The sequence below is a fragment of the Falco cherrug genome, chromosome 1 (genome assembly GCF_023634085.1).
Source record: "Falco cherrug isolate bFalChe1 chromosome 1, bFalChe1.pri, whole genome shotgun sequence".
Taxonomy (NCBI): domain Eukaryota; kingdom Metazoa; phylum Chordata; class Aves; order Falconiformes; family Falconidae; genus Falco; species Falco cherrug.
The window spans coordinates 87,583,380-87,607,201 of NC_073697.1; the positions used below are offsets into that span (position 1 = coordinate 87,583,380).

General features: G+C 39.3%; 1 protein-coding gene across 4 annotated transcripts in view; it reads left to right on the forward strand.

The window, feature by feature from the left end:
- Nucleotides 1-3,580: 3,580 nt before the first annotated feature.
- The window catches only part of TXNRD2 (thioredoxin reductase 2), a 94,452-nt gene continuing 74,210 nt past the window's right edge, over nt 3,581-23,822 (forward strand). For 2 of the 4 annotated variants that reach the window (XM_055703991.1, XM_055703984.1), the window contains exons 1-11: nt 3,581-3,700; nt 4,839-4,904; nt 5,554-5,610; nt 6,256-6,400; nt 6,717-6,791; nt 7,676-7,754; nt 8,777-8,839; nt 9,355-9,425; nt 13,632-13,651; nt 14,001-14,092; nt 16,616-16,790. In XM_055703991.1, the coding sequence (XP_055559966.1) occupies nt 3,625-3,700; nt 4,839-4,904; nt 5,554-5,610; nt 6,256-6,400; nt 6,717-6,791; nt 7,676-7,754; nt 8,777-8,839; nt 9,355-9,425; nt 13,632-13,651; nt 14,001-14,092; nt 16,616-16,790 (919 nt within the window). In that variant the 5' untranslated portion in view covers nt 3,581-3,624. The remainder of the gene's footprint in view (nt 3,701-4,838; nt 4,905-5,553; nt 5,611-6,255; nt 6,401-6,716; nt 6,792-7,675; nt 7,755-8,776; nt 8,840-9,354; nt 9,426-13,631; nt 13,652-14,000; nt 14,093-16,615; nt 16,791-23,822) is intronic. The other 2 variants (XM_055703999.1, XM_055704005.1) reach the window with 1 other exon arrangement.

Genomic DNA, 23,822 nt, shown 5'->3' on the forward strand with positions numbered 1-23,822 from the left:
TTGTGTTATTTGAAGCTGCACCTGTTTCTGTTGGGCTTTTTCCCTCACTTGCAATCAATTAGTTGTTTAGGACAAACTATGAACAGAAGATTCTCTGTAAAAGAAGGAAGGAATAAAATGGCATAGATTAAATTCTGAAAAACAATGAGTTCTACTCTCAGAAAATGGGGGGGGGGGGGCAAACAAAGGGGGAAATAGCAACAAAGCTGAAATGTTAAACCATTTCTGTTAGTTTCTGAACCTATGCACAAATGTTTCCAGCAGAGGAAACACAGTTAGCTGAAGGATGTATTCTTTGTAACAAGATGTCTTTTTGTGGCACCTAGCATATATTAGAATGGTTTATTTTCTTTTATAATTACATTTTTAAAGGGAGTTTAAATTATGACCTGATTTATAGTAATTCTGGGATGTGTGTACTTTTCTTAGTTTAATCAATGTAGTTGTTTTAGATATATTTACAGACCTCACATAAAAAATCATTAGTTAATGGGATATATTTGTCCCATCTTAAGAAAATGTAAACTTTATAGACTTCACATCAATATCTGATCACCACCTCAATCTCATAAGCCAAAATTAGTAATTTTCTTCCTATATCAGTTTTTTAACTCTCCTAAAGATTGATCTATCAAAGCTCTTAAAAGTGGATATAAAAAATGCAGAAAAATACAGCAGAGTTGGGTTGCAAGCAAACAGCTAGAGATTCCTTCATGCCAATGTAAAACAACACCCAACAAAAAGTAACACTAGAAAATTAATTATTGCTAAAGAAGTCAGTTAGGAAGACTCAAACTGAAGTGGAAAAAATACTTTTGTTTACCCAGGATCTGTGTCTTTGAACAAGGGTTGTCACTTGTTTTTTTTAATACCAGGTATTGGGGGGGAAAAATGCTTTCACTACAGAAACACAATGCTTCATGTAAATGATTCCTGGTACTAGAATGTATTTGCCACTAAAGCACTTAATGCTTGCTTTTATGAAAAGAAATTAAGATGTAGATTTTATATATGTATATATATGCAAAAAAAAAGTCTATCACTAATTTTTCTGACCAGCTCAATGCTAACCACAAAATAATTAAAATAAGGGAGTAGAAAGCTGTAGGACATGAGCCAAAGACACATTAAAACCCACACCTGATAACCAGAATCTGTCTCTGGTGCCTGAGAAAGACTTTTGAAGTGCAGTGCAGACACATCTGCTCAGTGCTGACTGCAGCAAATATCAGTGGCTACTCCTCTTATTGATATTGTCACCATGGTCAAAACCTACTCCTCATTGCTGGTATTTACCTCTATTGGTCTCAATGATCAAGCTTGTGAGAATGTGCAAGAACAAGTGGGATGGCGTTACACGACAGCCTGTGGAACTGCACAGTGCTTTATATAGCCAGAGGGCTAGTGACACAGCTTCACACAGTCTGCCACTGGCATAGCAGCAGCTATGGATAGTTCTGGTTCCCAGATGACTTGAGAAGGATGCCAAGGGAAAGCAACTGACCCACTTTCAAGCTAGAAACGAGATAGTATGCACTGATGTGCTTAGGAACTTATAAAAGTTGCTACAGCCTCATCACTGCTGTGTAGGCTGTGGTTCACTTGGACTCTGAGCTCTAAAATAATGAAAGCAATCAGTAATGCTAGTAAATGATGTGGCTGTTGCAACAGGCACTTGGCCAAGATCCTATCCTTAGAAGAGTTAGAAGCATTACTCTAAATTCATCAATTCTTTCCTAAAGTGCCACTGTAGGTGCTGTTAAAAGGTAATGTTTTCTATCAACAACTTTGCTACCTTTAAGGTCCTGCTTTATTAGCAAAATACCATAATACTACATGGACATTTCTTCTCATAAACTTGTTTTGTGTTTGAGGAGGTTTAATTCTACCCTTGATCCAATGTGTCTGAACTAAACGCTGTGTGAAGAGCATATGCTCAACACTGCCTGATTCAATTCAGGATAACAGCTAAAATGAACAGCTAAACCAGCTTTGCATGCATGTATCTGAAAAGCATAAAAGATTAGTATCTGAATATGCTTGAGGTTTCTTTAATTCAAAGGCCTCTCACTATGCACTAGTCATGTCTTTCTACTGCTGCTACAGTAGGCAAGAGTGTTCCTAGTGATTTATTGGTAAGTGCTGCAGGAAGCAACAGAGAGGGGGGTTGCCTTTTTTTTTGTAAACAGCAGTGATACTGGACACACTGTCAATCCATATACAAAAGTGATAGTAATTTCTGTTTCATGTATTTTCAATCATTAATGGAGTGGAAAAATTAATCAGACCTACACTGGAGGTGATGGTAGTTCTACAAAACTATTTTTATTTTATTTTCCCGCTATTTTTGATTTCATGCTACTTCTCGACTGTGGGCCAGATAATTGATGGTTTCTGAAACAAAACGGTTGGATGCTGCCCCCTTGTGAGCCAGGACCTTGCTCCGGAGCCACCTGAAACATGATTGCCTAAAAATTCTGTCACCAGCTCCTTCTCCCCAAGAAAAACTGGCTGATTGTTTGCCCCAGACTCCGCTACGGTGGTATTTATCGCATACAACACTACATACAGCAGCAGCCAGGGTTGCTACTGTGCTTCAGTAAAGGCCAACAAGCAGCACTTCTGAACAAGAAAGACCTCGTTCCCTGTGGTACTGTTTTGATCAATGCCTACTTTGAGGCATTTTACCTTAGGCTGCCAGAATACATTACATGCATTAATAGCTCTCAGAACTCCCCTCCAAAGTAGGTCAACAGCATCGTCCTTGTTTTATCAATAGCTGGCATGTGGCACAGTGATATGAAATGCCGCCAAAGGCCGTGAAGCAGCGGAGGTGCTTCCAGCTGGTCATCCTGTACGTATATCTGTGCCACCTCAGTTAAACCACGTTAAAGCTGTTTGTGCTGGCCTAGTTCACTGACCTGTGTGGCAGACGTCCAGCTCCGCCATTTTGTTTGAGGAAGGCCTCTTCTCTGAGGCCTGTCCCTAGCGCCTGTTCTCAACGCTGAGTGTATCTTAGCCACGGGAGTTCCGAAGCGATAGCATGCATTGCCTGCAATACTTTTTTGAAACCCGTAGTTTCAGTAGTTTTTTTTACTTTCAGTCTGTGTCCTGCACCTGATGAACGGGCTGTGACAGCCCACCCCGTCACCATCTCTGTTACCAAGGGATGTGTGGTTTCAGAGGGAAAAAACAGAGCTCTGAATATTGGTGAAGGTTCTGGGCAGTCGTCATGTTCCTCTTCTTTCCCAAAAGGCCTTCTCTGAACCTCTTTTCAGCAGCAGCTCGGGGGAAAGCCTGTCAAGCAAAGCGTGAGGGTTTTCTTCCCTTCCAAACGGCTGATTTTAAAGCAAACGCGCTTCTCTAAGGCCAGAGTCGGTGCCTGCCTTCTGAAAAGGCCTCTCGCAGCTTCGCAGCAGCTCCAGAAGCCGGAGCGCAAGACGAGCGCTCCCCCGGGCGGGAAGCGGCCGGCTCTCCTCGGCACCGCGCGTAGGGCCGGTAGGGCGGGCAGCGCGCTCGCGCCCTTCCTGCCCTCGGCGAGCCCGCGCGCCGCCCTCCGCTCAGGCGCTGCGCGGGCACCTCGCGGGGGGCCTGGCTGGGCGCGGGGGCCCTTTGCCGTACAGCATGGCGGCGCTGTGGCAGAGGCGGGAGCGTGTCCTGGGGGTGGCGGGGCTGTGCCGTACTGCACGGGGCCTCTCAGGTACGGGGTGCCTGCTGCGCTCGCGCCTGGCGGGAGCCGCGCCTCCGCCTTTCCCCGCGGGAAGGAAGAGGGCTGCCTTTTCCTCCTGACGCGGCAGGCGCCTGGGGAGGGTCTCCCGAGCCCTGCCTATCACCCGCACGGCGGGGAGAGGCCCGTAGCCGCGCTACTTGAGCGGAGACTGCCTCCCTCCCCTCAGGCGGCTCTTCCCTCCCTCGGCAGCCGAGGCGGGGAGGCCGGCGGGCTACCTGCACCCGTAACGCCTTTTGGAGCCCCCCTGCGCCGGTGCCGCCGTCGGCGCCCGTCTCTGTGTGCTGAGCGAGGCATGGGCCTCAGCTGGCTGCGAAGGGGGAGGCCTCCCGCCCCCTTGCGGAGGGGCTTTCTGGAGGGGTAGCGGGGCAGCCCGAGAGGCAGCCAGACCTTTTCTCTAGGCTTAACTCCAGCGACCGGGGGGAGTATCAGCTACCCGAGTCCAGTTGCCCGCTCTGAACTGCCAAAAAAAGTCCCCCAACCGTACGGTGGCACGGCTGATGCTGCGGACTGTCCTCCCCACGCCGCTGACAGCTCCCTGAGAGCTGAGATTGACCTGATGCCCTGGCTAAGAAACGAGTTACTGCTCACCTGTGGGCTTCTCCCGCTACTCCAAAGCTGCTCTGGGAGACAGCTGGGCTGAGGGGAGGCCGAGGTGGTGGAAGGGGCTAGCTTCCCTCCGGCCACCCCGCTGCACCCCTGCAAGGCCCGCATTGCCACTGAGGCTTTGCCAGCCTGATACGGTGACCCTGCTGAGAGATCCCTATGCAGAACTTGCTGCTGTAATGCAGAACAGAAGACCTATGCTGGATCCAAGCTGCAACTGTCTGATCATACAGCAGAAGCTTCATGGGACATTGTGTAAAAATCTATTTCCTCACTTCTTTTGGATTGCTTTATTTTCTGTATTTCATTCACAAAACCAGAGTAGATAGTTTAACAAATTTTGGAGAACACCTTGGGGCACTGAAAAAACACAGTGCTCTAGTAAAGAAAACCCAAATCAGCAATAGTAAATTGTAAAAAACAGTGTACTTTTTGATATTTACCTTTTTACACACCTCTTCCGTTTTCCTTGCCTGTTTCTCTTTTTTTCACGTCCTCTTCACAGGAAAGAATGAGTATGATCTTCTGGTAATCGGTGGAGGCTCTGGAGGCCTTGCTTGTGCAAAAGAAGGTTTGTATGTATAAATAATAAAAGTTTTCGTTTAGCTTAAAGCTTTTAAAGAAACAGCATACGTCAGTTCCTGCACATTAATCGTTAACTCTGCTCCATATAGTTAATCTGTGAATTAATTCACACCCTTGGGTGGGGTGAGCTTGTTTGGCTTTCCTATTAACCTGTTAAAAAAATGTTTCTTCTTTTGTTATGGGAAAATCTAATAAATTTTTATTTCACTGTTATTGTAAAATACTCTGAGTGCCTCCATACAGACTGTATTTTAAAAATTATAATGTTTCTTATTTATGTGTTGAAACAGCAGTCCCTTCAGACTGTTTCCAAGAGCTGTTTAACTGCTGTAGAGAACCTTGCCCCTTTGTAACTCAATGTAATGTGCTCAACAGTCCATAAGATTCTTAAACATCTCATCTGGGGTCAAATTGCATTTTTAGGGTTGGTGGAAGCTGTAGGCTCTAGTCTGGGTTATTAAGTATCTTCTGGAGAATCTGCTGACTACGTAGGCAACCTGGGTCCCTATCTTGAGTTAAGACAGTAGATACCACCAGCTATCATCTCCTGTACATCTGTACCTGTGCTACTAAAAATGTTTAAGCTTGTGTGTTTTTCCCTTCTTTAAATACCTTGTCTTGCTTTTTGTTTAAAGCTGCTCGGTTTGGAAGGAAAGTAGCTGTTTTGGATTATGTAGAACCTTCTCCACAAGGTATGGAAGAGAAATACTAGGATAATGTTTGGACATGTGTGTAAAATGGTTGCCTGGGTCAGCAGATTGCTTCAGGCAGTGAAGTGGCCAAAGCCACGCTACCTACTTTGCTTGTAGTAAAAGTCCTTAAGCCCAGCTTGCTGTACTGCTCATTCCTTCCCATGTCCCAGCTCTGACAGTTCCTGCACATTAATGTTGTTAGCAGTGTTTGAATGCCACCATTTGCAGTAGACTTTGAACTTAAATATGTGAGAATATTGTCTCTGTCAAAATGTCATTTACAATTTCTAAAAACCATGAATCATATCATGTTGAGGCTTTTCATGTATAATATGTAAAATAAGATCTGCAAATGCAAATAAGCAAATGTGATTATGTAGTAATTGGATCTTCAGAGCTCTGAGAAATATCTTGAGATGGTTTGAATTTTAGAAGAATAATATAGAGATGTTTTTTATTAAAAAAATGACCATAAGCAGAGTTAGAAACTGATCTGTAGGAGAGAGTAAACTCCATGTTGTTTCAGGACTTTTAAACTAATTGCGTGAACAACCTAATACTCTTAAGTAATCCAATTGCATTAAGTTATGCTAACCTGATGCATTTACTTTTGTTTTCTTTTTTTTTTTTTTTTTTTCTCCCAAGGAACCAAATGGGGACTTGGTGGAACTTGTGTGAATGTTGGCTGCATTCCTAAAAAGCTTATGCATCAAGCAGCCCTTTTAAGGAGTGCCCTTAAAGATGCCCAGCACTATGGCTGGAATATAGCCCAACCTGTTCATCATACATGGTAAAGATTATTGCCCATATCCACTCCTATGTGCTGCAAATACATAACAACCTTTCCCAGTTGGTGTTTATTTAGGGACAGTTAGGGAAGTTAATTTTGTGTGAAGCTTTTTAGACTGCTCCTTGTTTAAAACACAGAACTGTACTTACTGGTTTATCAAGGCAGGTACAGTGTTGACTCAGACTTGGTAATTTACTTTCATAGCAAAAACTAATGTAGAACACTCCTAATTTCTAGCAATTGCCTGTATCTTTGAGTTGCATAGTCTGAATTTGTGATGCCGTGACTTCATTTTCAGTTTCTTGTTTTGCGATAGGTCTGTGATGGCACAAGCTGTTCAGAATTATGTGAAATCCTTGAACTGGGGACACAGAGTGCAACTACAAGACAAGTAAATAAGTTTTTTAATTTCATCTTTCTTCCCATAGTCAAGGAGCTGCTCCTCTCCTTGTAGAATTGCTGAATTGCCTTTAGAGTTTCTCATTAGAGCTAATATTCTGAGTTTGCAAGTCCTTTCTGCTCAGGACTTTAAGTACCCTTGCCAATGTAAGTGATTTCCCCCCACCTCTTTCCCCCTTTTCTGGGAAGTAGTAGTTGAAAGTGACCATATGTGAAAGCTTTCTAACACCGTAGTGATCAGGGAATGCCCTCTTTAATCTGGAGAGGATTTGCATTAATATGAAGTAGTCAGGGTTTCTCAAGGTAATTTCAAGCTTGTCTACCAAAATTTATATGCCATACAGGCCCACAGATAACACTATGCTAGCAGCTGGCTTTTTTTGCTTTCAGTGCTGAAATGGTTCTGAGTTTTTCAGCATGCAGTTCATTTTATAGAGAAATTAAATTAACAGATAATTTGACAGGTTCTAGTCTTGTGACTCCTACCGAGTCACTTTTGAATGCTTTTAAATGAGATCATTCTCATAAAATTCTTACATAAATCATGCTCTCAAATAAGATCTATAAGTAATCTTATAGAAAGTAACAGTAATGCTATGCTAGTGGAAAATGTGTCATTTGAAGAGGTCAATAACCTGATCCCAAAGCATATTACAAGGTTAGGTACTCTGATGTATAGAGGAATTAGCTATGACACAAGAATTAAGTGACTTAAATTATGTGACAGAGTGGCAAACCAACCTGTGAAATGAAATGCTTTCTTCCTTTTACTTTTCTATGCCTTTTTAGCACTTCAGATATGGAAAAAGTAATTGATTGTATTTAATTCCTATTCTTTGTTAAGCGTGCATCACGTTGCTGTTTTCTTTTAAACAGGAAGGTGAAATATTTCAACATGAAAGGAAGATTTTCTGATCCGTATACAGTCCGTGGTTTAACAAAAGCAGGTAAAGAGGTGAGCTGCTGGGCTGATCTCTTCAATATCATTCACTTCAAACATTTCAGGTCTTCATGTGTTGATTTTTCAGGTCGACTGGGAGCTAGATTGTACTGTTGCATTGTGCTTTAGGTATTCATTATCATTTTGGTAAGGAAGTTTTGCATTTTCCACAGAGAAGATGTTTATGAACTTGGACTGTTGCCTGCTAAGTCCCTAGCCTGTAACCTGTCAGTTAAATGCCATTGCTTTCTCTCTGCAGATACAAGAGCTGAGACAAAAGATATTTTTTTTTTCTGTCAGAGTCATACTGCTTTGGTAGACACTTACAAAGATGTAAAGAGGGCCAACATCTCCTTGTTGCTCTGAGCATTAAATCAGTCTGAGATGTTTTCCTCCTTCAGGTGAATTGTAAGGGTGATTAGCTCTCTAATATAAGATTGTATGTGGGAGGCAATTATACCGAATGCACAGCTTCAAGCAACTGGGTCACGTAACAGAATGGTGGTCTTTTCTGCATATTTAACAAGACACTGAACATGCATTTTTAACACCTCTTTGAGGGAATCAAATAATGTTACTGGTTAATACCAGCTTGAGACAACAAAAGTTTTTTGGGATAGATTTTGGCCTAGCATTTTCTGAAAACATGCTACTTTTGAGGTAGATTAACTTTGGACTTTGAAGATAGAATTCATTTGCTGTGATTTCTGTGTGTTTTGTCCTAAGCAAAAATTGATTTTAAAAAGCCGTTGTTCATGCACAACTGTTGCTTCCAAGTAGTCATCAGGATCTTGTCCAGTACAGGAGCAATTTCATTAAAACAAAAAATGGTAGAGAATGTGTGGGAGAAAATTCTGCATGTATTAGTTTATTTTAGCTCCATCCTTTTTTTAATGCATTGCTGATTATTATATCATATAAATAGCAGATGGTAGTGCCAACTTTCTCATTTATCAATTATTTGTACATAGATAAAATCTAAAGACAGATAAAATTATTTCAAATGCTTGATTTTGATTTTGTGTTTTTATTTGTAGACTATTGTTACTGCAGAAAATATTGTCATTGCTACTGGAGGAAGACCAAAATATCCTACACAGGTAAGTTACACTTGCCATCTAAGAACGGCTTTACTAATTTTGTTGCAGATAATGAAGAACATTTGGGGGATAAATAATATAAAATAACACATGAGAGATTTTTGTACTTGTGTTGTGTGAAAAATTGTCCTTTATATAAAGCACAGGCTTTTCAGAAATACATTTCCACAGAAAATAATTTTTATCAATTTAGTATGTTGATGTTGCTAAGAGCTGTAGGATAATTAAAGTTGAAAGGGATCTCTAGCAGTCATCTAGTTCAACCTTCTGCTCAAGGAGGTTGGGGTCAGTTATTGAGTCAGCTGTGAGGTCAGACTGTGTTGCTCAGGGCTTTTTGCAGTCAGAGTTTGAAAATCTCCAAAGACAAAGGCTGGATAACATATTTGGGAAACCCTAGATATATTCCACTTGACCTACTGGCTATACTTCAGCTAATACAGCCCAGGTTACTACTAGGGTTTTTTTGCTGCCTGGACTTGCATTGTAGATTCAAGATCTTACCTGTGTGATCATAGGTTGCAGGCGCACTGGAGTACGGAATTACAAGTGATGATCTATTCTGGTTAAACGAATCTCCTGGAAAAACGTAAGTTTACCTTACCATGGCTTTAACAGATGCTGGCATTTTCTTTATGGCAAGGTGAAAAATTCAAAACTGCCTTTTATATACCAGATTTTCTGTCCTTCTGTTTTCCTTCTGAGAATTTGTTTTGCTGTGCATCAGCATCACACTACCAGCCTTCGTTAGTAATTAACAGATTAGACACGCACAGCCCTTAAGAAATTTCCTTCTAAAATAAAATTAAATACAAATTTTCACCATCTTTGCTGTAGCCATTATACGTGGAAGTCACGAGAGGGCAGCATAAACTTAAACAAAGTCTGTACTGTTCCTATTCTTTGCTGCTGAGGTATGTGAAATTGCTCTTCAGTTATGAAAGAAACTCCAACATAAAATTATGTTCTTTTAAGTGGTGGAAGTTCTGATAACAAAAGAAAATATGATGAGACAGTTGGGTTACTTTTGCCTTTTCTTATGTGTTGGGAGCTATTGTTGAACTGAAATACGAAAAAATTGGTTTTAATGGAAATACTAAAATGCCATAGTCTGTCTTTTTTACAGCACAGAGTACAGTAAAATTCTGAGTCAGTATTGCACTACAGAGAAATGTCCTGATGGAAATAATTGTGATAGGAAATGCAGATATGCTAGCATGAAAGTCAGATAATACTAGGCTTTTTTTCTTTTCTCTATGAAGCAAATCTAGAAAAAGTAAAGTATATATAAGAAAAGAGGCTTGAAGCTGTAATACTAGTGTTTTGAAAGAAAACAGGGCTGCCATTCATGTCTGTGACTTTCTAATATAAAAAAATGCACTGTGTTAAGCTAAACATCAAATAGATAAACAAGGCTGCTTGGTACAGTTTAAAAAGGAAAGTAAATTTGCTGTTGTTTGTACTATATCAGTCACCTCCTGAATTTTGAGAGCATGATTTATGTGAGGAAATTTAAAAAAAAAACCAAAAAACCCAAAAACCAAACACAAAACCCCAAAACCAACAAAACCCCCCCACAAAAACTAAACAGAAGATTTATCCCTGTAAGATGTTTCTGTGAAAATGTGGCTTTTGTCCAGTTGCTGGTAATGCAAGTTGTAACAGTGTAATGTGGGAGTCTAGTGTTTATATGTTGCATTCCTGAGATTTAGTCAAAATAAGCCTGCAGGGGCTACAGTAGCATTTCTGTGCTTTATCAGGCTGTGTCCTAGCAAATGAGCTAGGGAGTTGTTAAAGGTTTGTTTCTGTCAGATTTGTTTCTATTTTAAATGTTCCCAAGGTTCAGTTTAACACCTTTTGTTTCTAGTCTGAGCTGTGTTGTACTTATTCTTTCTTTCCTCCCTCTCCAAATGTACATATCTCAGCTACAAATTACATGCCTGGGGGTTATAGAACTGTCAGTCCCGCAGTTATTCATATAAAATAAAAAAAAAATTAAAAAAAGAGCAAACCATTAACCAACTTAAAAGTCCCTTAGATATACAAACATTGTGAAGAAATTCTTGCTACTGACATGAAGGGGTTTGGCAGAGTGCATTAGAAAAGATGCCTTGAAATATATTCAGAATGAGTGAGAGATTGAGCAGGTGTGAATGAAGTTAGGTTCTGCTTTCTGAACTTTTCTGTTAGACACTGACAATACCCAGGAACCCTCTACCTTGTAGAAGAAATTGTGAATAATGTAGTGCTGATGCGATGAATAACTGCCAGCTGGCATCTATTTTTCATCTAATGAAAAAGAACGGCAAGCATATGCCTAAATTACAGATATTCTCATTGTATTCCCTGTGAATGTCCAGCAGATATTTCTTTACCGGCAGTGTGTGGCTTTTTGCAGCACGTAGCAGGAGATACATGCTAAAAAATGGGGTGATCATCCATTCACAGATAAACCAGATGCCCTAATGCTGCAAAAATTTATTTCTCTCTATGTTAAATTGTTTGCCAAACATAAAACCCAGACTAGCAGATTTTTATCTCTTTAGCTCAACCTGTTCTCTGTACGCCTTCAGAAGTTGTATGTTTTTATTATAGGATGGATAGATGTTATCTAGGGTCTTTTGTGAGAAAACATGTGTTGTACTGACTCTGCAATCCCTGGGGCTTAAAGAGCAGCAGCCCCCATGTCTGCACTTTTCAGAAGTTTAAAAGCATCTCATTTAGAACTAGGAGGTGGTGCAGATTGGTTTAGGGTAAGGTATAGGCCATAAGACAGCATTTAATTTTTGCTCTGCTTTCTTAGCATAAGATACACTGTGTATGAAGAGTTCTCCAAGTATTGGACTTGTTTCTGTCTTGCAGTGTTGGGGAAAAAAACTTTCCTAGGGATATGTGACTAGTCAGTGGCAGGGCCAAGAGAAGCCAAATTTGCTGTCTACAGAGCTTCATTATGCCTCTAACATTTGTTTTTAGTTGCCACACATGTTCACATATATTTTAATTTTCTAAGGCTTTTTATGTCCTATGAAAACATTTCTGTCTTTGTAAGCATGTATACTAATAGTTTTTCTGGTAACAGGGTGGATCATTGCTTTGTAAATTTTAGTTAAAATTGATGAATGATACCTCTTTATAAAGAGAGACTGCAGTGCCTGCACCGCTTTCTGTTAGCCTTCCGTTTGTGTGTGTTTTTCCATGGATTTAAGAGTCTATGGTACTGTGGTCTGGAATCAAGCAAAATGTAGAAGACAGAACAATGGGATTGAGCACACCCTCAGTATGTTTGCAGATAACACCAAATTGGGCAGGAGTGTTGACCTACTTGAGGGCAGAAGGCTCTGCAGAGGGATCTGGACAGGCTGGACTGATGGGCTGAGGCCAGTTGTATGAGGTTCAACAAGGCTGAGTGCACTTGGGTCACAACAGCCCCACACAAGGCTACGGGCTTGGGGAAGAGTGGCCAGAAAGCTGCCTGGTGGGAAAGGACCTGGGGGTGCTGGTCAACAGCTGGCTGAATATGAGCCAGCAGTGTGCTCAGGTGGCCAAGGAGGCCAACAGCATCCTGGCTTTTATCCAAAATAGTGTGGCCAGCAGGACTGGGGCAGTGATTGTCCCCCTGTACTCAGCACTGGTGAGGCCACACCTCAAATCCTGGCTTCAGTTTTGGGTCCCTCACTTCAAGAAGGATGTCAAGGTGCTGGAGTGTGTCCAGAGAAGGACAATAGAGCTGGGGAAGGGTCTGGAGCACAAATCTGATGGGGAGCGGCTGAGGGAGCCGAGGGTGTTTAGCCTGGAGAGGTTTAAGCTCAAGGGGACCTTATCAGTCTCTACAACTACCTGAAAGGAGGTTGTAGCAAGGTGGGTGTCAGTCTCTTCTCCCAGGTAACAAGTGATAGGACAAGAGGAAACGGCCTCAAGTTGCACCAGGGCAGGTTTAGGGTGCGTATTAGGAGAAATGACTTCACTGCAAGGGTTGTTAAGCACTGGAACAGGCTGCCCAGGGAAGTGGTTGAGTCCCTATCCCTGGAGGTGTTTAAGAGATGTGTAGATGTGGCACTTAGGGACGTGGTTTAGCAGTGCACTTGGCAGTGCTGAGTTAACAGTTGGACTCGATGATCTTAAAGGTCTTTTCCAACCTAAACAAATCAATAATTCTATGAATTTCAAACATGCTTAACTTCTGTTTGTGTTATGTTTTCTTAAAAACAATTTCAAAATGTATTTAGTAATTAAGATACCTCTAGAAATGTTAAGATATAATTGAGTTCTGACAAGACTGCTGCATGTCTGTGTGTTTATATGTTGTCTCCTGTCTCAGAGGCAATGGTGCTGAGACACCCTGTAGAGATGAGGCATCAGTAGTAATAGGCACAGGGGGAGACATCTGTCAGTGTCTAGTCCAGATATTTCCAACCAAGGTATGTCATAGAACACAACTGAAATACTTGTGATGCCTCTTAACCTTGCTAGTTTCTCTGAGTTTTTCATGGCTTTCTTCACTTTAACTTTCAGGGTATGTGTTTATATGTCTCTTTACAATATAAAAACAATTCCTTATGTCTTATAGGCCTGTTCTTTTTTAATCTGTTAATATAATAAACCCACATGTTATAGTGTTTGTCTTCGTTGGAGTTGGCAGGCCATGCTCTTTCTTCCAATCTAACAACATCAGATCCGCTCCTCAAACCTGTAATTTTGTAACTCTACATACTTGAGAAAATATTTTTTTTAGTTGTGCAGAAATATGCACAAGCTCATTCCGCTGCTTTATTCTTTTTTTCTTTTTGTGTAACAGGTTGGTTGTTGGAGCGAGCTGTATCCTTTGAAAAAGCTGTGATGATTTATGATTATAAGCAGCATAGCTGTCGTTCCTATGAAAGCTCAGTTTTCAGAATTCCTTTGCTCATGCCCTGTAGTTGAGTTGGTAATAGAATAGTAACAGTTTTCTATGCAGTAGCATCATGGGAATTAAGGTCAGTTGAGGATAAATTCTCAGGATTTGAAAAGCAATGTTTTCTATGAGGAAAATATTCTAAGCAAACTAAAGATGTCTGCGTGAGAAGAAATTGATACCTCTAGGTAAAAAGCCCACTTGTATACTACCCTTTTATATTGCATTTATCTGAAATTATTGTTTATATTTCCTTAACTCATGCTTCACAAGATGTTTCACTTGAATGTGCTGGTTTTCTAACGGGCATTGGGTTGGACACAACAGTCATGATGAGAAGTATCCCACTTCGTGGGTTTGATCAGGCAAGTACAGAATATTTTATATCTCCTTATATATCAAATACATTAGGAGACAAAAATATACTTTTTAAAGTGTTGTTGGCTTCTCCAAACATTTCCTAGTATGTGCTTTCTAAAGAGAAACTAAATAAATATTACCTAGTTTTCCTATCTCATCTCTTGATACTGTACTCAGAAAAGCAAATCTTTTTTTTTTTTTCCTCCTGCTTAATTGAAAACAAGATGGAAAAGTTTGGGAAGCATGGGAGAGATTTATGCCGCTGCTAAAAACATTAAACAATCTCTTTAAAATAATCCTGAATTTCTAGGAGTTACAGATAATGATTTTTAAAATAAATTATTGGACTTAACATGAAGTAGTACAGCGTGGAGTTCATTATGAAGAATGTAAATAAATCAGTAAGCTGAAAGTTTGTAATGACACAGGAATTGGCAATCTTGACCTTATCACTTTCAAAGCAATGATGGTTATAACTAGGTAAAAAAAATAATACAGTGATTTCAGTGGAACTATCAACCCTAAGATGGAGAAAATTAAATGCAAAAACTTTCAGGCAGGAAAATTTAAAGAGAAAAAACGTTTCAAAATCGGGAAAGATTTTGAGGAGTTTTATTTAAAAGTATAAGTGGTCCTGACTCTGCTGACAAAATAGAAAACCGTTTGGGCCAGTAATTCATTCCTGTGTAAACAGACTAAAAGCAATTGGAAATAACAATGAGAAAAGGCAACAACAACAAAGGTTTTATACAGGATTTGTGTAAAAAAGTATAACTGCTTAAAGAAGCAACAGAAGGTAGTATAGCAACTTTGGGTTAAAGACAAGTTACTGGATCCAGTAAAAAGGCATTGCTTGGATGTGATTTTGTAGCTTCTGTTCTACAGGTTAGATGATCTCTTTGAGGGCCTGGTAGTCCTTTTGGTTCATAGATCTTTAGAGAGGGTACGTTAAAGGTGATTATGAATCTTCTGCCCCTGCAAGATTTGATGCTAACACTACTTTGAAGGAAAAGTTTCTGTAATGCTCTTAAAACAGCGAGAGAGTTCTGGGTTTTCACTCAGTGAACTTTTCCTTTGAAGTTTCCAACAAATTTTTTCTCAGGCAAATAACTTGGGAAAATGTTAGCCTCAGGAATGAAGCCTGTCATGTTAATTACTTGAAAAGAGTGTTTTCAGATTGGGAATGAATGCACATTAACTTAATTATTCTTGGGATTGTGAATTAGGATTTTTTTTTTTAGTGCTTAATTGCAATAGTGCAAAACACTTCCAGGCCAAAGTTGATGAAAGGGTGATAGAACCATGGGTTTGTTTTTGAGAACTGCTTTGCACATACAGTGTGTAGGAAAATTATTTTCATGTGTAATAGCACAGTTTTTGAGGAGGGAGTGGTGCTGTTAGGAGCAGCAGTGACAAGTACCACTGCAGGTAGTGACAGCTCCTGGTGTGTGCCAGCCACTCCCACTTTGGAGTGGCTTCCTTAAGACTAGTGGTATGTGTACCAGAGTTTGCAAACGTTGTAGAAGAATGTGTCTTGGAATTTGCAGTCATCATTGAAGAAATCTACACCTGTAACAGCATGAGATCTGAGCAAGCAGGGAATAGTATTAAATGTGTGTGTGGCACTTCATAAAACACAGTAGGGCTTTCTCTGAGAACTTGATCCGTTGTAGGCATGAAGAGCAGAATAGATATTTCAGAGTTAAGAAATTATTAATAGAGATAAAATAATCAGTCTGTAGCCACACTGAGTCTGATGGAAACTGGTTAGTGAGCTATCATGTTTCTGAAGAGGTATAACCCTGCTGTTGCTTTCATATTAGTAAAAAGTTTGAAAATACAGTTTTGTAAGCTGTGAGCTTGCATGTAGTTGTTCTGTGTTAGTGGTTTTGTGATAATATACTTTAAGTTATAAACATATTCTTTGACGAAAGGCAACCTGAATTACTGCAGTCAAGAGCAATGACATTTTCGGATAAACCTATCAATGTGACACTTTGCTACTTGACTGTGGTGTGACATTTTTTCAAACAGGCTCTTAGGACAAAAGCATTATTTCCCTTTTGTAGTAGAACTTTCCAGAAACTTTAGTGATTTATAGTCATTGCAGAGAAATGAAAGATGTCATGGCAAAGGGAAATATTTTTTCTTCCTTAGCTTTATGAAAGTATTTAATTCTCATCAAGCTGCCAGAAAATGGTAATTATGGTACTGTTAAATTGAATATATTCTGGCTGCTGTTATTGTGTAAGCAACAAATTATTTAAAAGCAACAGTTTTATTCATATACTGTTGTACTTTTTTGAAAAGAATTTGAATATTCAGATGTAGATGCCTATTGGAATGGAGTTGCAGGTCATACTGGCTCAATAAATTGTCATGTGTTGACAATGCATAGTAACTGACAAAGAACATTTGAAATGCACAGGGTATTTACTGGATTTTCAAGAAGACAGTTGAAGGAGGGTTTTACATTTAAAAGGTCATATATCTAAGAATAAACATTTTTTTTCCCCCCTACTCAACAGCAAATGGCATCTTTAGTAACGGAGCACATGGAATCTTATGGCACAAAATTTCTAAAGAGATGTTTCCCGACAAAAGTTGAAAAATTGGAGAGCAATAGATTGCAAGTCACCTGGAAAAATACTGACCTGGGCACAGAAGAAACAGATTCCTTTGACACGGTCATGTGGGCAGTAGGTAAACTTGATTATCTTAACAATTATTTGCAGTGCTTTCCATTCTGGAAATGAAGTCCCCTCATGTTGTATGGGGCCAAACAGCTCCCCCCCTTTTTTTATATGAAATATTTTGTGACCTAAACATTGTTATTTTTAAAAATTGTTTTCTTGCATACCTGACTTGTTCACTTACCGTCTAAAAAAACCCAAAAGTTACAATGAATGGAAGAAATCTGTGGTAACAGCTTTCGCGTGAGCTGCAATAAGTGGGAGACCATTTAGTCTTCCTCACATATACTAGAGGGTGAGAGCATGAATTCCATCAACCTCTGTGGTGCAAATAGTGTTTTCTAAGTCCATACTCTTGACTTATTCACGAAGCTATTCACTACCAGTTCTTATGTATCCAGTTCAAGCAGCTGCCATTTCTTCTAGGGATTTTTCTGAACTGTGTTGCTTGTGTTTGTTATTGCAGCCACCATCCAGTTCAGAGAAAAAGAAGTAATTGTCCCCAAAAGTCCAAGCTTGTTGCAGGGAACCTTGAAACTTAAGAGCTTTTTGAAATCTGGTTAGGAACTTTCACGTATCTCAGACCCTTCAGAACTGATATACGATGCCTAAGTCAGAGTATATCATTTAAAAAAAAATAATTTTGTGACAAATGGCTATGAGCATCATCACCAGAAATGGGAATTATGTTTGGGTTTTTGCCTCCTTTGAGTCAAATGCTACTTCTTGTAAGGATTAACACACTAAATGATGTATAGTAAAAGGCTCCAGCCCACAGGAACAAAAATACCCTTTCTGTATTAGCTCCCTAAGCTACTCATTTGTTGCTGTTACAAGTCGATCCTCAGTTCCTATATTGGTTAAGATGGACTGCAAGCCCACCAGAATAGGAGACCTCTTGTCTTTTGTGTTTATAAAGCTTTGGAGTATCTGGAATTCTAGATAAATAATGGATGGCTAAAGCTAGTAGTGATATTTGGCAAGTGGATGATATCTGATGAACAAAGTAAATAAGCTGAAACTTACTGGCCAGGAAACCTGTTTTGTTGCAGAAGAATACTAGCAACTTTAGCAATTCCTTTTAGCTACTCCATTTTTATGCTGTTCTTTTTATCTGACACCACTGTTTTAGAGTAGTGGGGAATATCTTATATTTGTTGATAACAGATGAAGTTAGATTCTTGTGGTCACAGAATAGGTCCATTAGAGGAAATGGGAACAGATCATTTACAGCATTTTGTATTTTGCCCAGTGGGCTAAATCTATTGTCCTGTTGTTCCTTTCCCCTGGTTAAGTCAGCATTGTATTTTCCTAGTACTGCAAACAGAGCAGGTTGTGTGTTTTGACAAACATTTTCTTTTGCTTGTTGAGATTACTGTTCTCTTAGAAGTGCAATAGGTTTCTATAAATTGTGGAAACAGCCTATAATAATGGATTATACTCACCAGAAACAATTAAAGACACTAGAGCTTGCCGAGAGCAAACAGGTCATGCTATCTGGAGATGTGACAATCCTGAAAACCGTAGAATAATGTTCCATGAGGTGGAGTGAAACTGTTTCCAGAAAGTGGGTTTCTAAATGCTGTATTTGATTTTTGTCAAGCTTTCTGGTAAAAGTACAGTGAGGTGGAGTCACACCTGTGAGATGTCAAGTCAACTTGTTTACTTTTGTCTAAGGTGGAAAAAAGAGCTATTAAATTGAAATAATAAAAAAATCTTGATTTAGTGATAATTATAATGGAATAAGGTTGCATAATATACTATTGCCGCTCACTTGTAATGTGACTCCACTCATTGTTTTGATACAGAGGAACTAAGTGTATTATAACTTTTGTCATACATTTGAGTTACAATTCTAATTTAGAAAATGCAAAATTAATAGTTTGAGGGTTTGGGGGTTTTGTGTTGCCTTTTTTTTTTTTTTTAGTGTTCAAATTGGCACTCCAGCCTTAAGGATGAAACACATTAACAGTTAAAACTGGTTAATTGATGTGCAGTTGATGTGATTCATTGTTTTGCTCTCTATCAACACACCCACATCAGGTGTCTCAGATAATATAGGCTGGGAAACTCGGTAGTGTTGAGGATTTCCTGTCTGCAGACGTGCCAGTTACAATACTGATTGAAGAAAGTCAGCTTGTAGAGTTAGTTAAAAAGCAGCCGCTATTGTTAGCTAATTGCAGCCTGAATTATAGTAGATTTTTCCTGAATTTTTGTAAGCGCATTGTGGAATTTTAGTAGGATTTTATGAATAATGTTAAAAATATTTACTGACAAGGGACATAGTTTGAGTTTGGTAAGGTACGGTATTCTCTCTTAATGTAGGCCTTTTGCAAAAATTTACATTGTGTTTCTATGAAGAGTTTTGTTTGTCTTTGGGAATGTGTAATTTTCTGCTTGTATGGATAAGCCAATAAAAGCAGGCACAATGATGTCTTTGCTTTTCTGGCAGCTTTTTGAACCAGTCAAAACATTTGAGGTGAAAAAAATTATCTTATTTTGAAACCTTTTAATGTAATTCAAAAGTTTCAATCCAAAGCTTTTGCAGGTAAATGTTATTGGCCCGTGTTACCTTGCTGAGTGACTACGCTGTAATATTCCAGATCAGTGAAACGACTTTCTTGACCTTTATTTGATTCTGTCTGTCTAGTCCTGTAATGTCCTTGTGTCTTTTACTAGTGCTGGCTTCTGCTTTTGTGCAAATTCTCCTCAAATTATAAGCTTTTGAGATTTTTTTTCATTCAATATTGTAATATTACGTAGTATCCCCCCTGCCCTTAAGTACACAAAAAACCCCTGTGTATGTTAGCTGCCTAATGTACCTGAGCAATGGTGAGTGTGTGCATGTACAGACTGAGCATAGGGTCTTCATCCAAAAAAAAGGGTAGAAACTGGCAATTCTATAAACAGATGCAACCACTGAGCTACAGGGCAAAGTTGCAGATCAGGCCTTGTAGAGTGGGTTTGTTTCAGCTATTGGAGAACTGAGACCTGTGGATTGAATGCTGCAGTTGTCACACAGCTAATATATAAAAAGAAATGGTGAGTAGTATTTCCCTTTGAATTTGCAATAGATGGCAGAAGATCACTGCTGTAACTGGAATCTGATTATTCACTAAGTCCTGAGAAAAATTACTAAGTTACTGCATATCTAATGGGGTCTTACTGTGTAGAGGAGCAATGCTGAATTAATGATTAAACCAAGCAGGTGTTTACAAAATATCCCAGAATTAGTCTGACACAGAAAGTGAGGTATTGCGCTCGTAAATTGTTGACAGAAAGAGCAACAACCAGCAGCAGATTTTAAGTTTGGCTTTACAAAGAGTTTTCTCCATGATCAGAGCAGTGGAACAACCATTCTCAAGTTCCTTTGCATTCAAAAGCACTGTGTCTTTGAAATAATAACATTTTTGCTATAAAAAGGGATTACAACTTTAGCTTGATGTAAATCTGAACAGGTATCAGGTGTTGTGCATCATGTGCTATCAAGTATATTGACCTTTGTGTTAGACTGGGTGCTTGGCAGATGTATTTTGTAGTGCAGTAAAATAAGATCCTTGCTGTTCAATATTAAGAAAGGGTTAAGTACATACCTTTTTTAGTAATGGTAATTTTCTTCAAGTCTTACAAAGAAATCAGTTTGGATTAACTAAGAAAACAGAAATTTTGTTTAGAGATCTTTGAAGAGCCCCATATGGTAAAATATTGCTGTGGTCTTCTCTGAGCATAGCTCTACCAGCTCCTATATAAAAGGGGATGGGCTCCGTATTTGTCTTTGTGAACAAAATCTTGCCATCCAGTTTGTAACCTTTGAAATATTCAGTGAAAAATAATGCATCTTGGTTGATCTCAGACAACTGTTAGTGCTAATGTGATGTAGTTTGCTGAGGCTCTGGGTCTTTGTTCTGAACTTCCCATGTCTCTCATTAATTTAATTCATTACTGTCCTGGTAAGATGTGGTTTCTGCAGTCCTAACGAAAATTACATTCCTGTTACATCGGCCAGTGCTTTTAGGTTGTTTCCCTATCTAGTTTTAGTGACATTGAGTCACACTTTATTCAAGAGGGCTATTTTTAATGTGCTAGTAATTTGTTTGCACTGAAAGAGGCCTGGATGGTACTTTTTCCTTCTTTTATTTAACTCACTCATAAACTTTGAGTGTAACTTTTATTTTACATTATTTATTTTACCAGCTTGTAGCTACAAAGATCACTTTTTCATGTTGAGGAAGAGTTAGATGCTAGGCTATGCCTCTAATCTGCATGAGAGAATGTTTTGGATTCATGACTGTTTCAGCCCTAAGGTGCTATTTGAGTTGATACATGATGGCTAGCTTTTACCTGAGTGGTGGTATAAATAAATTATAAAAAAAATGCTGGAAAATGCTCCAAAGTAATCTCATGAAACCAAGATCATTACTGCGACACTTTCTCCAGAATACAGGTTCTGTTCACCCATAAGCATCTAGGAGACTAAGCCAATGACCTCACTTGGGAATGGTGGTTGGGTACTAGTTTTTGAGATGTCAGATCCATCCTTCAAGGGTGTACAAGACCTTTGGTTAAAACAAGCTTAATGTGGGAGAATTAATGTAAAGGTGAACTATAGCTTTCTTCTCAGAATATGTTTCTAGCCCACTTTACCTTGTGCAGGACCTTGAGAACAAAGCAAAAACAATTGTTAGAAGTCTGTTCCATGCTGTAAGGTTTTCATATGGTTGCATGTACTTGGAGTTGCTTTTTATTTTTGTTTGGGTAGGACCAAAGTGACATGTCTCCAGATGCAAGTAACGTCAGATGTGCAGTGGATGGTGATGGCCAGGTATTTACTGATTGCACCATAGTTGCCACAAGCTTCCTGCTGAAATGATTGCTGTGCGTAACAACTATTACTTGTCAATGTTACAAGAGCATACAGCTTAGCAGACTTGGCAAAGAACCAGTTACTCCCTTGGCACTAAGGGTCAGATTTTTTTTTCAGATTGTGGCAAGCATGCTGAAAGTTTATCAGTAATGAATGAAATGTTCAAAATCATCCTTGTAAAATTGGTGCATGCTGCTACCAATGTAGTAAAGGTTCTGAACCTTTTTTTACCTTAGTTAATCTTACTGTAGTGAGTATTTTCTTTTAATCTGGAAATTAGTTACACTGTATTGGTCTTTATTAGTCATTATCTGCTGGCTATGTTTTAGTGAACACCTTGTGGGTTTTGAGGAGGGATTTGAAGGAGGAAAGGGTAGTGGTCTTGAAACTAAACTGAGGAGTGTGTCAGACACCCAGAGCAAGGTGAGAAAGAGTATCAAGACTAGGAACACAGATGAAATTTTGATTAAGGTCAAACTGGGTAAAGTTTATGAAGTGATGTATCAAAATAGGTGAATATAGGCAAGATATAGGGAAGAACTGGAGAAGACTATTGGGCTTTAGCTTTACTCCAGAAAAAACGTTCTGTCACTCTGCAGTATCCTCACAGCGGCCATCTGCAGTGTCATGCCTGGTAATAAACTGCTCGATTGGCTCTAGTTTGGCTTTTTCAAATGCTGGGGGGCAAACAGACATTCCAGCTTCTGTGATTAAGGAACTGCAGAGGACCCATTATAAAATTCTGTTGTCAGCTGCAACTTTATCACTCTAGGAAGTCTTACTGTATGCAAGAATATGCTATCCCTTGTTTATTGCTGCTACTTACCTGATTATGCCTATTCCTGTGGTTTCTTCTCAATTTAGCTGTTTCAGTCTCCACTGTTGAAGGTGCTGCACCTGAAGGTCACAGCAGCCTGATACTACCTTCACCTTACTCTTTGTGCAAGTGTGATTACCAGAGCCCATCAGTAGATGATGGGACAGAAATGCCACATCAAAATATAATCAGCATAGCATGTATCTGAAATAGGTGTGTTAACCAGTCTGTGGTCACTTTCCATAGCTAAGTTGGCTGGCAGCCCTGTTAGGAAGCCACGCTGTTAGATTTTACAAGAAGAGATCAAAAAGCTGATTTTTCTTTTAAAGTTAAAAGCAGTTGGGGGCAGGCCCTGAAAGCAAGGATCTGTGTGTTTTTCACAGCTATGTGGTTATTGTATGGGTCTATTAAAGATGAGACTATAGTGCTGCATTAAAAGTGCAGGGGGCAGGTAACCTTTTAATGGTCAGGTTTGAATTGTCACCTTTCTTCTAGATGTCTTATATCTTGCTGTTTTGAATAAAAGCTAAATCTATCTTGTGTCTTATGCAATCATCAACTTCTTGCACTGTGGCAGTTCCAGGGCAGTGGACATCTTCAAACTAGAAGCACGTGTGCTGGCTTTAGGGGAAGAGGGGCTGGCATCTCTGTGTTGCGTGCCTGGTAGGATTTGATAGAGTATTGCCCTCTGGATTTTAGAAATAAGCTGTAAACTTAACGCTTTCTTGGTACTGTAAATGTAAAATAACATGAAAAAAATGTTCTTCTAATTCATTACTACTGAGAAATGGTGAGAACTGATTCTATAATATAACTGAGTGAATGTTGGGAAATATCAAAATTTCCTGAATTTGACATTAAAACTTACCAAGACGCTTTGGATAATCATGAACCTAAGCTACTGAATTTGATCAGTAAGTGTAAATTCTGGTTTACGGAGGTGAGGCAGCATGGGGCTAAAAGCCAATAAAGCTTCAGTTCAGTTTTTTTAAGTTTTATTTTTGCTTTCAGAAATAATATTTGGGCAGTAAAGTTGAGAGAGAAATTTCACTATGAGTAGCAGCACTTTTTTTGTAACACTTAGCTATTAATACCAAGCTGTACACGTGTTAAAATAGACTGGAATTGAAAGGTTAAGTGTTATCCTGCAGATTTGATAAACTCAGCTGTTGTTGTCACAGGTTTTTAAATTACTCTATTGATAGTTTTTCTTTTTTTCCTCTTTCAGTGCCTGCCATTGCGTGCTAAGCTTTCTCTTGGCTCTGCCTGGCAGGAAAAAGGGGAAACTAGAAAACCCCATTAGTTGTCCATTTGCAGAATATCCAGGCTTTACTCTCAATACACAAAGAAATACAACGGTA